General features: G+C 39.8%; 1 protein-coding gene across 3 annotated transcripts in view; it reads left to right on the top strand.

Moving 5' to 3' along the window:
- The first annotated feature begins 2,956 nt into the window (after positions 1 to 2,956).
- CAPN7 (calpain 7) overlaps positions 2,957 to 16,393 on the top strand; it is a 37,931-nt gene continuing 24,494 nt past the window's right edge. For 2 of the 3 annotated variants that reach the window (XM_090284350.1, XM_090284351.1), the window contains exons 1-6: positions 2,959 to 3,308; positions 6,187 to 6,295; positions 10,214 to 10,371; positions 11,285 to 11,352; positions 13,747 to 13,947; positions 15,672 to 15,758. In XM_090284350.1, coding sequence (XP_090140476.1) covers positions 3,207 to 3,308; positions 6,187 to 6,295; positions 10,214 to 10,371; positions 11,285 to 11,352; positions 13,747 to 13,947; positions 15,672 to 15,758 — 725 coding nt within the window. In that variant the 5' untranslated portion in view covers positions 2,959 to 3,206. Of the gene's footprint in view, positions 3,309 to 6,186; positions 6,296 to 10,213; positions 10,372 to 11,284; positions 11,353 to 13,746; positions 13,948 to 15,671; positions 15,759 to 16,393 lie in introns of all 3 variants that reach the window. The other variant, XM_090284353.1, reaches the window with a different exon arrangement.

Consider the following 16,393-nt stretch of genomic DNA (forward strand, 5'->3'; position numbering starts at 1 on the left):
TCCCTTCTCCAGCAGTGAGAGATTGGCTCTCATTATTCTTAGTATATTTACTTATTTGCTCAACCCCCTTCATTGTACTAGTCTCCCAGCCCCAGGCTAGTTATCCCTTGTCTGCCACCTCTGAGGCTTGTGCCACAGGGTCCTCAGGGGTGCTTTCATGTTCGTACTAGTAAGGGAACAAAACTTCTCACTTAATCTGAACAAAAATTTGTTAGAAACATATTATCTCCAGTTTTAAAGGAGAACAAAGCTGAAATTCAGAAAGGTGTATGACTTTGGGCATGTTACCATGTAAATAGTAGAGGAAATATTTTGAAATTAGATATGCATGATGCTGAAGCATCTTTTCTGTTTCTTTTTGTCTCCTGTACTGCATAGCCTCTGACTTCCTGAAGATAGTTCATTATTCAAAATGGCAGGGGTTAGGGTTGTGTATAGGTTTTACTTGACACAGTGGGTGGGACTATTACTGCTTTGAGGTTTGTGTCAAGTTAGAAAGAGGGTCACTGACAGAGCCCCCAACTACTGTTGTTTTTCAAAGGTTAAGGGATCCCCTGGCTGGTTTGGCTCAGTGGATTGAGCGTCGGCCTGCGAGCTAAGTGTCGCTGGTTCGATCTTCCAGTCAGGGCACATCAGAGAAGGAAAACTCTGACTCCAAAAAACCTCCGCTGCCTTGCGGCATACCTCTTCAGGGGAAAGGCTAAGGGAGTAAACCCCGACAGAAAATCCGGAGCCGGAGTCCCTAAGGCAGTTTGACGTTGTAGTCAACACCGGCAACTCCTGTGGCGCACCTGAAGCCAAGCTGTATTGACTCCGTCTTTCCCTTGGACCCTTCAGCTGCGAAGAGAGGGGGGGTCTGCTGCATGGGCAACAGCAGACCCTCCATATCACCCTGCCCAGGCTCTGTAGCTTCAGCTTCACTGGAGAGGACACTCCAGCATCATCGCAAGATGTCGATTCAACACGGGAGGAGACAGATACCGTGTCACTCCCGAGTTGGACTGCACAGCCATTCTCGGCGGTGCAGATAGACTCTTAAGAAGCTACACCATCGTCTCTCGAGACGGACGGCTGCCGACGACGACGATACTTTAAAAAACACAAAAGATGTATAAGACTTATGCACTACAAAACATTACTGAAATTAAAGAAGTCTTGGATAAATGAAGAGGTTTACAGTGTTGCTGGATAAGAAGACTCAGTTTTAAGATATAGATAATTTGAAGCTTCAAGATGCTTTTAACCTGCTTTATCTCACTCTCTCTTATGTCTTTGTGCCCGGTACAAAGTAGGTCTTAAGTATTCATTGAATAAATGAACAAAGAATAAAGATTAAATGTATAAGGAATAACTAAGTTCAAGGAGGGATCACAATTATCTGGGAGTGCTAGGAATTCTATGAGTTATGACTAGAGGGGGAGCATTAGACACAGAAGTCCAGCTTTGAGTAAAACTGCATTCATCTGCTGTAGTTTGGGTGTCAGTTTGCTCAAGACTGACTGCAAACACCTTGACAATGTAGTCTGAATACATGTTCTAATGGACCTTCTATTCTGTGCTATGGAATTCATATATATATTTGTTTTAATCCTCACCTGAGGATATGTTTATTGATCTTAGAGAGAAAGAAATATCGATTAGTTGCCTCTCCTATCTCCCCAATGGTGGATCAAACCAGCAGCCTAGGTATGTGCCCTGACCAGGATCAAACCTACAAATTTTTGATGCGCAGGCCAAATACTCTTAACAACTGAACCACTCACCCAGGACAAGAATTTCTATTTATTCTTCAGAATCAAGATGGGGGAGGGTGCATTGAATATACTTAGTAGAGAGTTCACTGATTCAACATTTTAAAATATTCATTGAGCATCTGCTCTGGACCAGTGCTTATGCTGCTCAACACTGGGATAAAACCGGTAAGGAGAGAAAATATCCCTTCAGTTATGAAACTGTTGGTTGAGAACCATCTTTGTGCCAGGCACAAATTCTTTTCACCTGTGTTATTTACAATAGGCCGATTAAATAGTTATTATTATTAACTTCTCTGAATATGAAGAGTGAAAAAATTAAGAAATAGTCCCATTTAAACACAGACCAACTAAAATTTACTGAGGTATAATTAAGAAAAAATTAAAAGTACCCATTTAAAATGTACAGTGTGATGGATTTTGACAAATGTATACATTTTGGCACCCTACCATCAATATAGTTCCATCACCCCAAACGTTTCCTTCCCAGCTGATCTGATTTCTAGCATTACTGATTACACGTTTCTTATCAATGGAATCGTGCAGTACGTATGCTTCCATCTTGCTTGACTCAGCACGAATTTTGAATTTCATCTATATTGTGGCGCTTATCACTAGTTCATTTTTATTATTGCTGAATTCAGACTTTTAAAGGAAGAAGACAATCAAATAATTACCTATTTTATTACAACAATTTAAAGTTAATCTGAGGATAAGTACGAGTGAAAATGCTGTTGACAATTCAATCAACACTTAGGGTATACACTGGGGGTGCTGTATATTGGGTCATGATTGAGTTTGTGGAAAATAATATTATGGGTACCTTAAAAGAATCCTATATATTCTATTAACGTCCTTTTTAACGTCCCTAATTTTTAAAGTATCAGTCTAGATGTGTCGGGAAGTGCTTCTTGTTGGCTCTTTGAACCTTCCCTCTAGCAGAAAAACAAGGGTTTGTAAGAAGCATGCAACCCTCAGCCAGCCCGCCGCCAGCAACTTCCACCATCGACCTCGCGACCTCCACGCTGACAGCATGAGACGTTCGGGGCTTGGATGATATTCTCGCGCACCAGCCCCTATCAGACCCGGCCACGCCCACCTCCTCCATACTCCCGCGAGGAGTCGGGCGTCCGCCCCCTACTCCGCTGCTCCAGAGAACCGCCCAAGGGTGGACTGCGCTTGCGTGGTGAGGCCGGTGGGCGGGGCGGGAGATGCGGAGGCCACGAAGTGCGGCCGCCCTGTCGGCTGGGTGTTGGAGTTACGCCGTGGGGGAGCGGCATTGTGGCGGCTCTTGCGAGGAAGGCCCGCTCTTCTTCCCCGGCTGCCGAAAGTAAACTTTGCTGGTCCTTCCAAGGCGTTACGAAGTCCTTGCCTCGGCTTCCTGGTACGCAGCGGTGGGCGAGGAGCCTCTGCGTCAGGGCTTCGCTCCTTCCCCCAGTGCAGGGCCTGGGCACCATGGACTCATCGGCGCTGGAGCGGGACGCTGTGCAATTCGCCCGGCTGGCGGTGCAGCGCGACCACGAAGGTCGCTACTCGGAGGCGGTGTTTTACTACAAGGTAAGCCGGAAGCGCGGATTCCGTCCAAGGGGCGGGGTCCAGCTTCCGAGGTGTCCAGGCCCACTTGCCTTTGATTTCATCCTCTTGCCGCTCTCCTTTTCGGGGGAGAGGCCACCCGGCTCTGGAGGCCAGGCATCCCACGCCCACCCGGGCTTCTGCCGCTAGTGGGAGGTTTGGTCGTAGCTTTGGGACGACCGCTTCTCTGGTTGCAGTCTTGACTGGCAGTGCCCACCGTTGAACTGCTTATGGCGGCAGTAGTTAAGTATGGGTAATTAGTAGCTAGCTAATTCTGTGACTTGGCTCTGATTTATGGCTATTGGAGAATGGTCTCTAATACTCACTAAAATAATGCATGTTCGTTGAAGAAAATTAAAAGTAAATTTTAAAAGGAAGAAAACATCCCTTATCCTAGTATTTGATGTATCTCCGTGCTTGTGTTTCTACGCATGTGTGTGCACACCTCTTTTTAAAACAAATTTGGATCGTACTGTTTATACTATTTATAACCTGTTCTTTTCATTTGAACATTTTCCAAGCCACTGAATTTACTTATGTAATATCTTAGTAATAGATGCATAGCATTCCATTGTGTGGATGTACTGAAATTTATTTACAAAATTCATTGGGCATTTAGGTTCATTATGGATTTTTAGCATCGTTAAGTAATGGTTCGATTAATATCCTTATAACTAATGCTTTACACACATCTTTGATATTTCTTTTGTATAAGTTACTCAGGGCAGAATTATTAAATTAGAGTTTGAGCTTCCACAGTCCACGCTCTGCTCTCCAGTCCTGAGAATTTGCAAATATGCCGCTCCAGCTCTAGCCATGCCCTCTTCCTCCTTGTGGAGGTAGCTGTATCTTTATCACATTTTTACCTTTTCCTTTAGAAAGAATGTCAGACTTTGATAATACAAGTAGTAGTAATTTTTTTCCATAAACAGATATGCTATCAGTAATGTGTGGTTTGCTTTTCTCAGATTAATATTTTATTGCCTTCGCTTTATAAGTCACATTTAGAGACTTATAGTTTATTTCAGAATCTTTTTTTTTTTTTTTTTTGGACTTCTTTTGGGCAATTTCATGAAGGTGGTATTTGTAAGAATGGTGTCGCTCAGTACCATGAGAAGGCAGCGAGCAGACAAAAAGAAGTTTATTGAGAGAACTAGCAAGCGGGGAGGAAGCCGTGCTGCGAATGGCCCGACTCCGGGCTCCTAGGGAAGGAGGGGCTGTTGTTATAGGGGGAAGGAAAAAGTAACTATTGAATTCAGTCGTTATCTCGCAGCTGTGAGTCTGGGGCTCATCAAAGCCAAACGGACCTCAGGTTGATGTACCCCACTATTATGGGAAACTCCCAGGCAGCTACAGGCCGGCGGGGAGATGGGGGGATGGTGTGGGAACCAAGGCTCTTAGTATTACTTTAAAAGTAAAATTCTGTGTCTTTTAGTTTTGCGAAATAACTAGTAAATATTCATAGATTAAAATAGTGCCAAAAAAACAGCTTTTTCTAAAACAGAAGAAAATACCGGCAATACCTCTTGTTTTGCTGTAGTATTATATGCATGTCATTAGGAAGAATTTTTTTATCCTTTATAGTCCTGGCTGGTGTGGCTCAGTGGATTGAACACTGACCTGAGAACCAAAGGGTTGCGGTTCGATTCCCAGTCATGGCACATGCATGAGTTGCAGGCCAAGTCCCCATTTGGTGGCACACAAGAGGCAACCACACATTTACGTTTCTCTCCCTCTTTCTTTCTCCCTTCCCCTCTCTCTAAAAATAAAAAATTAAAATTAAACCACTTACATAAATTTTATGAAATGCTTACTGTTTACTGTCTTATTATTGTTTTATAAGGGATTCCTTAATTATTAGTCACTTTAAATAGAAGTGAGTAAAATAAAATTGATACCAGCAATTTTAAAAATTGGCTTTATTTCTTTTAGGCAAAATAATTTTAAAATCAGTATTTACATGCAAGATGATTAAAGGGGTAAAATATATATTTACACACATGTATTACATCAGTTTATTGAAGTGTAGCTATAATGTATTTAGCTAACAATGGTACATAAGATACAATATTTAATGTTTACATATAAGGTTATATTTTCCTCCCCTGAAATATCTGATTTACTGAATCTGAGAAAATTGTAGCTCTTCTACCCCCATAGCCTTTCGGTGGAATTTCCATTTGGATCAAACCTATACTCTTGTGTATTGATTTTATTGGGTTCAATGAAACAACTGCTCCAATAACTGCATTTAAAAAGTGTTGTTCTTTGGACCCAGCCAATTAGCCATGAGGCTTCATGAAGTGTACCTGCTGCAGTAACCTTACTGCAGAGAAGGTGTTGCTATTTGGAGAAATCCCTGTCTGGTCCTTCTCGGTGGTAGCGTTGGTAACCCTCCTGAAATGGTGACAAGGAGGATGGAGGCTCTTTCTCACTAGCCACAGCATAACTAGCTGTGGAAGTTATTGAATGAATAACTGAAAGATCAATCCAGGTTTTCTAACTTATTTTATACAACTGAAATCTGCTTTAAAATGTCACCCTCTGACAATATTTTAAGTCTGATTTATTGCATGAAGAAAAAGGAAAACAGAAAACAAACCACAGCTCTTCTAAGAAAATGTGTATAATCAGTCTTTCCTGTTTGAGTTTGTAAGTTTTCAACAGTATGAGAAAATTTAGAGCATTGAGAACTGAAGAAAAGGGTTTGGAGGATTGTGTAACTCATTTACTTTAAGAAAAAATTGCTAATATTCTAAATACATTCTTGTTTTGTCATTCATGGAAACCAATAGTTAAGAAGTGGTAAAGAAAATTTAAATTGTAATTTACCGATTAAATTCCTTTGAATTCTTATTTTTAGGAAGCTGCACAAGCCTTAATTTATGCTGAGATGGCAGGATCAAGTCTAGAACATATTCAAGAAAAAATAAATGAATATCTGGAAAGAGTTCAGGCTTTACATTCAGCAGGTTAGTACAAGACTCTTAAACTTGTCACTGTTTTTTTTCTTCTCTTCAATCACATCTTCCTTTCCCCCTAGGCTTCTCTTTCCTTTTTGTGTTTGGATCTGGATCCTCAGTCTCTTGCTGCTCATTCCTCTTTTGGTAATCACATCTTTAAAAGTCATAATATGTAAATAAGTGATACATCTGAAGAAGAATCTTAGAGATAATACAGTACAGCCTCCTGATTTCCCAAAGGTACAGAGACAGTGAATTATTTACATTCTGACTGTATCATTGACAAAGTCAAGATTAGGACCCTGTTAAAATCTGCTTTTTAAATATCTGTCATGTGCCCTCTCCTGATATTAAGATTAAAAGACTACTCCTCTTCAGTGCTTAAGGATTCCAACAGTAGGTTCATAGTCTATTCTATTATGTATCACTATCATCAATCTCAAGACTTTAAACTCTTTTTTTAAACATATCTTGGAAGAGTGACATACAAGCAGAGACCTGGAATAGCCTATATTTATATCCATAAACAGCATGGTAAATGTTGTAAAACAAGTACACACAGGCTTAATGATCACAATTTTGTTAGAGGTGAGGGGTTTTGGCAAAATCTGTTCACATGGGTAGAAAAGAAAATAATCACCTATCGACATTTTATTTTAGAAATTCAGTCATTTTTTTAACAGTTTTTACTGGGGCTGTATAATAAAGCCACAAGCAGCTTAGAGCAGCAATTTTCAACCTTTTCCCTCTCGTGGCACATATAAGCTAATTACTAGAATTCTGTGCCACACCAAAAAATATATATTTTGCCAATCTGACCCCCCCCCCAAAAAAATTGGTATAATGTTGATTCATTCACAGCAGACGGCTATTGTGTTGGCTGTTGTCATTTTTTTATTTGACAGTCTAAGGGAAAAGAGGTCAGTGCCTCTAACTTAATAGTCAGGTATTTATTTCATGTTTTAAAAATTCTTATAGCACACTGGTTGAAAATCGCTGGCTTAGAGGAACCTTTACTTATTCAGCATTACATGATAGACTTTGTGCTACGTTCCACCACGCATTCTGAGTAGATAGTAGCAATAGTTATAAGCACATAATTAGAGTAGTTTTGATGATTGGATTTCTTGTTATGACAGCCCCTTTAAAGACAGGGGGTTTAGTTTAAGACAGGTCCCAAAATTGTATCTATTAAAATGCGGACTGCCTGTGCATCAGGGCCCTTCTTGATAAAAAATTACATTGATCTATGTTTTCAAAATGCGAATTAGAGCCCTGGCTGCTGTGGCTCAGTGGATTGAGTGTCGGCCTGCAACCCAAGTGTCGCTGGTTCAATTCCCAGTCAGGGCACATGACTAGGTTGCACATCAGGTCCCCAGTTGGGGGCGCGAGTGAGAGGCAACCACACAGTGATGTTTCTCTCCCTCTCTTTCTCCTTTCCCCTCTAAAAATAAATAAATAAACAAATATTTTTAAAAAAAAAAAATTAATTCAAAGGAACTTTATTTTTCGAAGTAAATGAAGTTCTAAAACTTATAAATGTGATAAGGCACAGAATGAGACAACCCTTATCTATTGAGAGAGTAAAGACTTGCCAGAGAAACAGAAGTAAAGGATTTTTAAAAGCACAACGTACCTTAATTCTTTTACCAGCTTTTCAACCCATTTTATTCAACAAATGAAATGTAATCTGTAGAGAATTAAATGGTTTCCTTAATTATTATTTTAAACAGAAGAGTTATTTGTCAAATAAAAATCTTGTTCAGAAACCCAGTTTTTAAAACATAAAATCTGCTGGTAGTGAAGATACTTTTGAGAAATGAGTTGCTTTTGGGGTGGGAAATTCATCAGTGTAGAATAAAGAACTCAAGACTTGGAATTAAAAGATCTAAGGTGGGTCAGCTTCAACCTGATTCTCTGCCTCTCAGCTTCCCCTCTGAACAATGTGAGCTTCAGCACCCACTCAGCCTCTCAGCCAACTACCAGACCCTGGGCTCTGTGTAGTCACCCAGCTATCAGGCCCGGCCAGCCAGCAGCATGGCCAGCATCTGTGCAGACACTGGGGGTTTGGGCTTGCAGATCTCTATGTCCCACTCCACCAGCATGTGAAGCTACTGGTATTCCAGGGGCCTGGCTACACAGGTGGCCGGGTGGCCAGGAATAGGAGGTGTCCAGAGCAAGAAGGAGACTATGCAATGCCTAAATAACCTCCTAGCCTTCCATCTAGAGAGAGTGAAGAGACTGGAGGCTGATAATCAGAGACAAGAGAGCAAAATTCAGGTACACCTGGAGAAAAAGGGACCCCAGGTCAGAGACTGGGGCCATTACTTCATGACCATAGAGGACCTAAGGGCTCAGATCCTTGCAAGTTCTGTGGACAATGCCTGCATTGCTCTGCAGATTGATAATGCCCGTCTTGATGCTGGCAACATCAGAATCAAGTATGAAACAGAGCTGGCCATGCACCAGTCTGTGGAGAGTGTCATTAATGAGCTCCAAAATGTCACTGATGGCACTAATATTACCCAGCTGCAACTGGAGACAGGGATCAAGGCACTTGAGGAGCTGCTGTTCATGAAGAAGAACCACAGGAGGAAGTAAATGGTCTATAAAACCATACTGCCAACTCTGGGTTAACCATGGAGTTGGGTGCCCCCGAATCTCAGGACCTCAACGAGATCATGACATGTGGGCATCTGGGCCCAGTATGACAAGCTGGCTTGGAAGAACCAAGAGGAGCGAGACAAGTACTGGTCCCAGCAGACTGAAGAGAGCACCACAGAGGTCACCTCTCAGACCACTGAGATAAGCACTTCTGAGATGACATTTATGGAGCTGAGATGTATAGTCCAGTCCTTGGAGATCGATCTGGACTCAATGAGAAATCTGAAGGCCCATTTGGAGAGCAGCCGGAGGGAGGCAGAGACTCACTGTGCCACACAGATGGAACAGCTCGACAGGATTCTGCTGCTCTTGGAGTCAGAGCTGGCCCAGACCTGGGCAGAGGGCAGCATCAGATCCAAGAGTACAAAGCCCTGCTGAACATCAAGGTAAAACTAGAGACTGATAGTGCCACCCACTGAAAGAAGGGGAGGACTTCGATCTTTGTGATGCCCTGAATAGCAGCAAGTCCATGCAGTCCATCCAGAAGACCACCATCTGCAGGACTGTGCATGGCAAAATGGTGTCTGAGGTCAGTGACACCAAAGTTCTGAGGCATGAAGGCAGCAGAAATGGGGCACCCCTTGGGATGCAGGAGGCCAATAAAAAGTTCAGAGATCATTGGACATTAATAAATGAAAGATCTAAATTCAGTCTCTGCTCTTCACTTATAGCTATGAAACCTAAGGTTAGATCATTTATTCTCAGCTGGAAGGGATTTTGCCCCTCGGGACATTTGGCAATGTCTAGAGAATGTTATGGTTTTTATGCTAGGGAGTGGTAGGGAATATGCTTCTGTCATCTTGTTGGATAGAGACCAGGGTTATTCTGAAAAACCCTACCATGCACAGGACAGTCCATAGCAAAGAATTTCCCAGTGGAAAATGTCAGTAGTGCCAAGGCTGAGAAACCCTAAGCTAGATATTTTATATTTTTAGTTTTGGTACCTTTATTTTATAAATGAGATTAATACATACTTCAGAGAGGTGTTACAGATAGTTTTTAAAGTCCTCATATACATTTAAGAGACAAAATATAAAGCTTTTTTAAAAAAAATTTATTGAGATATATTCACATACCATAAATTCACCTTAAAAGTATGCAGTTCAGTGGTTTTAGCACAACTCTACCTTACTAAGCTTTTTTTTAAATGAAGGATTACAGAGTTTTGGTAAAGAATGTCTTAAATGTATTAAACTGATTTGTTGTTTCCTGGATAGATATATGTAGGTAATGTTTCTTCTACATGGCTTTTTTCTATCCTAGTTCAGTCAAAGAATGCTGATCCTTTGAAATCAAAACATCAGTTGGACTTGGAGCGTGCCCATTTCCTTGTTACACAAGCTTTTGATGAAGATGAAAAGGGGAATGTTGAAGATGCTATAGAATTATATACACAAGCTGTAGATCTCTGTCTAAAAACTGTATGTATAGCTACAAGTTAAATTTCGTGGAATTATGCTAAGAAATTTTTCTAAAACTTTACTAGTGAATTTTACTTAATTTCCTAAAGAAAAAATTGCTGTCGTTATAAATGTAACTAAGTTATTCATTGAAAGATGATGAAGATAGAAAATTAATCATGGATTTTAATATCTTGTAAAAATTTTAACAGCATTAAGATCGAGTTATTAGACAACTGTTTTCAAATTACAGGTATTCTTTTTTTTTAACCTTTTTACATGTAACTAAAATGAACTTATTACAGGAAGAATCCACTATCATGAATTTAGAATAAACTCCCCTCCTCCCCTTTTTTCCCCCTAATTTAATATACTAAAAACTAAGGTAGTGGTTTGGGAGAGCTTTATTAACTTGCAATGTTAAAATCTATATGCTGAGTGATTTGTACTGCTCTCTGAGGAACCCTGGGTGGGCCTGTTAGCTTTAAGGAGCACCTAGTGCATAAGAGCAGTGTATTTGATAGGAGGATGAGGTAAAGAGGTAGAGAGTGGGCTCAGTATTGTTTAGCGCTCTGGCTTTTTGTCCAGGGTGTTTTATTCAGGAGAACCATCTAGCCTGATTTCTGGGGTTACCTGCGACTAGAGGTAAGTGCTGGTCTTCCGAGCTTACTGCTGCTCAGTCCTCCATGACACCGTGGTCATACAGCTGTGTTCCACTGACCACCTGTCCACATTGAGTGGCCTTAAAGCTTACCTCAATGACAAGTTTTCAACACTATTTTAAATGATACCTGTAAGGATGAAAATTAGATGTCTTGCTTTATTCTTTCATAATTTCAAGAAGTATGTGCATGGTTAATTTTTTTGCTTAGAAATATGGATAAGGGAATTAAAAAATAATTACGCTTCAGAATGTCTCTCTCTTTCTCTTAAGTCCTCTGAAACTGCTGATAAAACTCTGCAAAATAAACTGAAACAGTTGGCTCGGCAGGCACTAGATAGGTGAGTTTTGCTCACTGAAGTTCTTATCCGTGGATGGCAGTGTATTGTGTCACTTACATGTGACAGGTTTATCTAAATGTGTTAGAGCTCATAACAAATCTCCATCTTTTACCTGACATCTAGAGCAAGTTTGCCTTCTTTCTCTTGAGTGAATTTCTCTCTAGTTCCCTGCTTTACAAAAAGTAACATCAAGAAATGTTTTCTTTTGCTTTTTCTATGTGTGAAGCAAAAATGATTGTGACCTTTGTAAATGGAAGACTTCCCTTCTGTTTTGTAATACCAGATTTCCAAAGAGGAGAACTTCCAGAGCTAAGACTAAAAATGAGAAGTTGAGAATGACCCAGTTTATGGCCATACACATACCCCAGATGTGTGCAGTTCCTTCAACTCTTTGCTCTAACGTCAACTCTTTAATAAGGCCTGCCCTAAGAATATAAAATTGAATCTCCTTCAGTACTTTCATCCTGCTTACTCTGTCCTAAAATCTTTTCCATAACTCTTACCACTTTCTAAGACATGAAATTAACCAGTCTGTCATGTTTGTTATTAGTGCCTGTGTCCCTTCCAACCCTCATCACCTCAAAACAAGCTCTGTGAGTACAGAGAACTGTGTACATTTTGTTCAGTGCTATAACCAAGCACAGCAGAGTACTGGACATACAGTATGTGCTCAGTAGGCATTTGTTAAAGGAGTGAATGGCTTTCGCAATAGAATTATACCTCTTGAAGAATCGTCGGCAGCCGTCCGTCTCGAGAGACGATGGTGTAGCTTCTTAAGAGTCTTATCTGCACCGCCGAGAATGGCTGTGCAGTCCGACTCGGGAGTGACACGGTATCTGTCTCCTCCCGTGTTGACGCTGGAGTGTCCTCTCCAGTGAAGCTGAAGCTACAGAGCCTGGGCGGGGTGATATGGAGGGTCTGCTGTTGCCCATGCAGCAGACCCCCCCTCTCTTCGCAGCTGAAGGGTCCAAGGGAAAGACGGAGTCAATACAGCTTGGCTTCAGGTGCGCCGCAGGAGTTGCCGGTGTTGACTACAACGTCAAACCGCCTTAGGGACTCCGGCTCCGGATTTTCTGTCGGGGTTTACTCCCCTAGCCTTTCCCCTGAAGAGGTATGCCGCAAGGCAGCGGAGGTTTTTTGGAGTCAGAGTTTTCCTTCTCTCATGTGCCCTGACTGGAAGATCGAACCAGCGACACTTAGCTCGCAGGCCGACGCTCAATCCACTGAGCCAAACCAGCCAGGGGTGAAGAATATTGAAGAATATTGCAAGGGAAAAGGGTAGAAATTGCTCTTAAAGCTATAATTTGTAAAAATACCACCTGTTGAGGCTCTGACTAGGTAGTATCCCCCCAGCCCTTCTTTTTTTATTAAGGTAAAACAGTCATCTTTTTATTTCATTACTACCATTTAACCTTTCATTTTTTTCCCCTAATTCTTGAAGATAGGGATGCCTGACACATAGTTATCTTCTTCATTTTGACTCCTTTCACCAGTCAGAATCATAGATGACTTTTATTGTCTTTGCAGATAACCCATCTAGTATTCTCTGAGTGTATCCTAAGTACAACGGGATGGATCAGTCATGGGCTCCTTTGAAGACCTGTTCAAAATTATGGATCCAGTCTCTTAAGAAAAATGTCCATAAAATGTTTTGGCATATAATTTCAGAGCATTCGCAAGACTCTTGAGGCTCATATATGAACCTCAGGTTAAGAACTTTTATTTTTTAGGTTGTTAGTTCTTTGACAGAACAAAGTGAAAAGTTCCTTGAATATCATGTGAGGCCTGCAATCCAACCCCTCTCATCCCTTGCTGCCTCTCCTCTAAACTAGTCACAGAGGTTGCATCCATTCTTTTGAAATTACCTTACCTCACTATACTGTTTCATACTTCCACACATTTGCATATGCTATTCTCTCTACTTATAATACTGCCTTACCTCCCAGGTGGACTTCTCTGCAGCTCAAACATCAACTCAGAAAAAACATTCCCTAGTTCACCCTCTCTTCTCAGTTCATTAATATCTTCTGCTCGGCATTCACTTGCATGTAATACTTTATCTTAGCATCTGTCACTTTTGGTATATTGTCTTTCCCCACAAAACTATGAGCACCTTAGGAGTAGGGGTTGTATTTGATACATTCTTGTGTGCCACTTGCATAGTACCTGACATGCAGTAAGTACTCAATTAATGTTAATAGAATATTGTTTGCAAAAATACCTGTGGGAGTAGCTTAAGTAGTGAACAGTTGACTGGTATGTGAGAATTTTATATACTGTATTAATTTTATATTAGGAATGCTCCAGTGGTTCTTGAAGTAAATTTTGTTTTCTGGAAAGCTTCAGTGTGAGAAGTAAACTATTAACAGTTTTTTCTCTACCTTTCTATTATAGAGCAGAAGCATTGAGTGAGCCTTTAACAAAGCCATTATGCAAAACTAAGTCAACTAATATTAAACCAAAGCCACCTCCAACGAGGACACATTTGCCACTAGGAACTAATCCCTTCCTTGAAAGACCTCAGCCATTTATAAGTCCACAGTCATGTGATGCACAAGGACAGAGATATACAGCAGAAGAAATAGAAGTTCTCAGGTAAATTAGTTTATGATTCATTGTAATGAACAAATTTAACATAATCAACACCGGTAATTTTATTCTCATTAGGTTTGCTGAGTCATATTCATGTCTTTAATATAATGTGTAATGCTATTATTATGTGATTATAAATTATTTTCATATAGCCACAACTTGAAATATGTAAAATTTGTTCTAATATATTTTAGTATTAACATTTCTACTAGATATGTTTTCCTGAAAATCCTAGCATTCTTCAAAATTGAGTACTAAAGATTAGGGAGCAAAATAAAGGTATGGCAGACCAATCAGTCATCTGTACAACTTTGTTACTAGAACCCTAATGGGAAAAATAAATTGTTACCTTGAAATAGCAGCAAAGGGAAGCCTTAAGCTATGAATGGTTTTTGCATTTCTTTAAAGAGTTAACAAAAAAGAAAAACAGAAAACTATGTGAGAGAGACCTCATCCCAAAGCCAGAACTATATTCTGTCTGGTCCTTTACAGAAAACGTTTGCCAACCTCAGTCTAGGAAGCCAGCCCCTTGTCTGGAAGAGCCCTGATGGTGTTAAAAGTGCAAGACAGCAGTGGTGTGGAAATCCTTTATTGCGTTCTGAGCCAGCGTAGATGGAATAAATCTCTCAGCCTGTGTGGCTGTAGGATCCAACCTACATAGAGATTTGCAACTCATGCTCATTTTTAATCTCAGATTGAGCTGAAAGGGCTCCTTCCTATGTGGCAGCTTCCTAAGAGCATTTTTCTTCCTTTTTCTGCTGTAGATTTTAATTCTCCTACTAGTCTGGCTCTCTTTGCCTAGCAAATTGCATATGAATCAACACAACACAGAGCAAGATTTTTTTTTTAAGTGTGGTTTTGGAATTGAGAGACAATAAATTAGTAATAGTCAAGCACTTGGACTACTCAGCATCCAAAGGCTCTCTTCTGTACACATTTAACATTCCGTACTACAATAAAACGGCCCTATGTTTCTGCCTAACAAAATGCAACTATATTTCATACAGGTAAACAGCTCTCATCCTTTCAAAATAAGTACACACAGTGTTATCATACCCATAGAATTTGTTCCTCAAATTCAGTCAGTCTCCCTGAATATTGATACCTGGAGACTTAAGTTGTGAAGTTACCTTGCAGTTACTTCTAAGTAAAATGAGGGAAAGAAACAGAAGAAGAAAATAGTTAATATATACAAATCAACATATACACAAAACAAGAAAATATTCAAAGCTCCTACAGACCACATATCTTTAACTTGTGAAGAGGCTGTAGCTGTTATCTATGACACTTCCTTTATCCACTATCCATTCCATATTCTGATACCCAGAAAATATGAAGAACATATTTTCAGAATTATAAATGTCATAGTTTTTAAATCTCAAAATAACTAAGCAATTGCTTTCTCCCTTTGGACTTAGGATGGAATACACTTTGTACGCTGGTGCCAAGGACACTTCATTGCCTCTGGTGTCGGCCTGTCTTGAGACTGTTGTTTTATTGTGAAGGATGTTAGTCTTAAAAAAAATGGCTCTACTGAATGAATTGATGCAGTTATTTTCTGGTATTTATTTGGTGAAAATTTTGTCCAAATAAAGATATCAACAACATGAGATTGTTGGTTTAATTTTATTACAGTTCCATGCACTGTCATTTAAATTTTAAGGACTTTAATTAAGTTTGGTAATTTGAACATTTACTTTAGAATTTTTTTTTCTTGTGTTTTATAGAACAACATCAAAAATAAATGGTATAGAATATGTTCCTTTCATGCATGTTGACCTAAGGGAACGTTTTGCCTATCCAATGCCTTTCTGGTAAGTAAGCGCTATTATAGTGTTTCTTCTAAAATTTTAATTTTTCAGTTTTTCCATATTCTAAAGTCAAATTAAATTTATGGCATTGAAATTAAAATTTGTAATTAAAAAAAGTGGTTGGAAGTGAAGTGTGGCCACGGGAAGGAGGTGAGGCAGCGTAGCAAGAGCCCCTCCCTCACCTTTTGCCTGGGTCTCCTTTTGCCTAACATTATCCTCAGTACCTGGCACAAAGTACGTACTCAGTAAACATTTGTTGCATTGGTGTCTGATTACAACAGAAATGAAAGTCAAAAAAAGAAATGAATGGAAAAGTAGAGTAGAATGACAATATTGTTGGTTACTAAGAAGATACAATTCAAGAAAGGGTTAATTATGAAAGTGTTAGCATAACCTTACAGAGCAGTGTTTGGTTCAAGACTCCCAGTTTCTAGTCATTCTAAGGAAATCAAGATTCGGACAGAGTGTATATTTACATAATCAGAGCATTCATTGAAGCATCAGTTATAGCCAGAAGTTATTGAAATTATTGAAACAAATGAAATATCTCACAATATGGGAATGACTAAATAATGGTACATCTGTAATATACTAAATATTATTCTTCCCATAAAAAAAAGTCTTAAAAAATATAAGAA

Source organism: Furipterus horrens, unplaced genomic scaffold (assembly GCF_987537825.1).
Source record: "Furipterus horrens unplaced genomic scaffold, mFurHor1.1.pri manual_scaffold_7, whole genome shotgun sequence".
Classification (NCBI taxonomy): Eukaryota; Metazoa; Chordata; class Mammalia; order Chiroptera; family Furipteridae; genus Furipterus; species Furipterus horrens.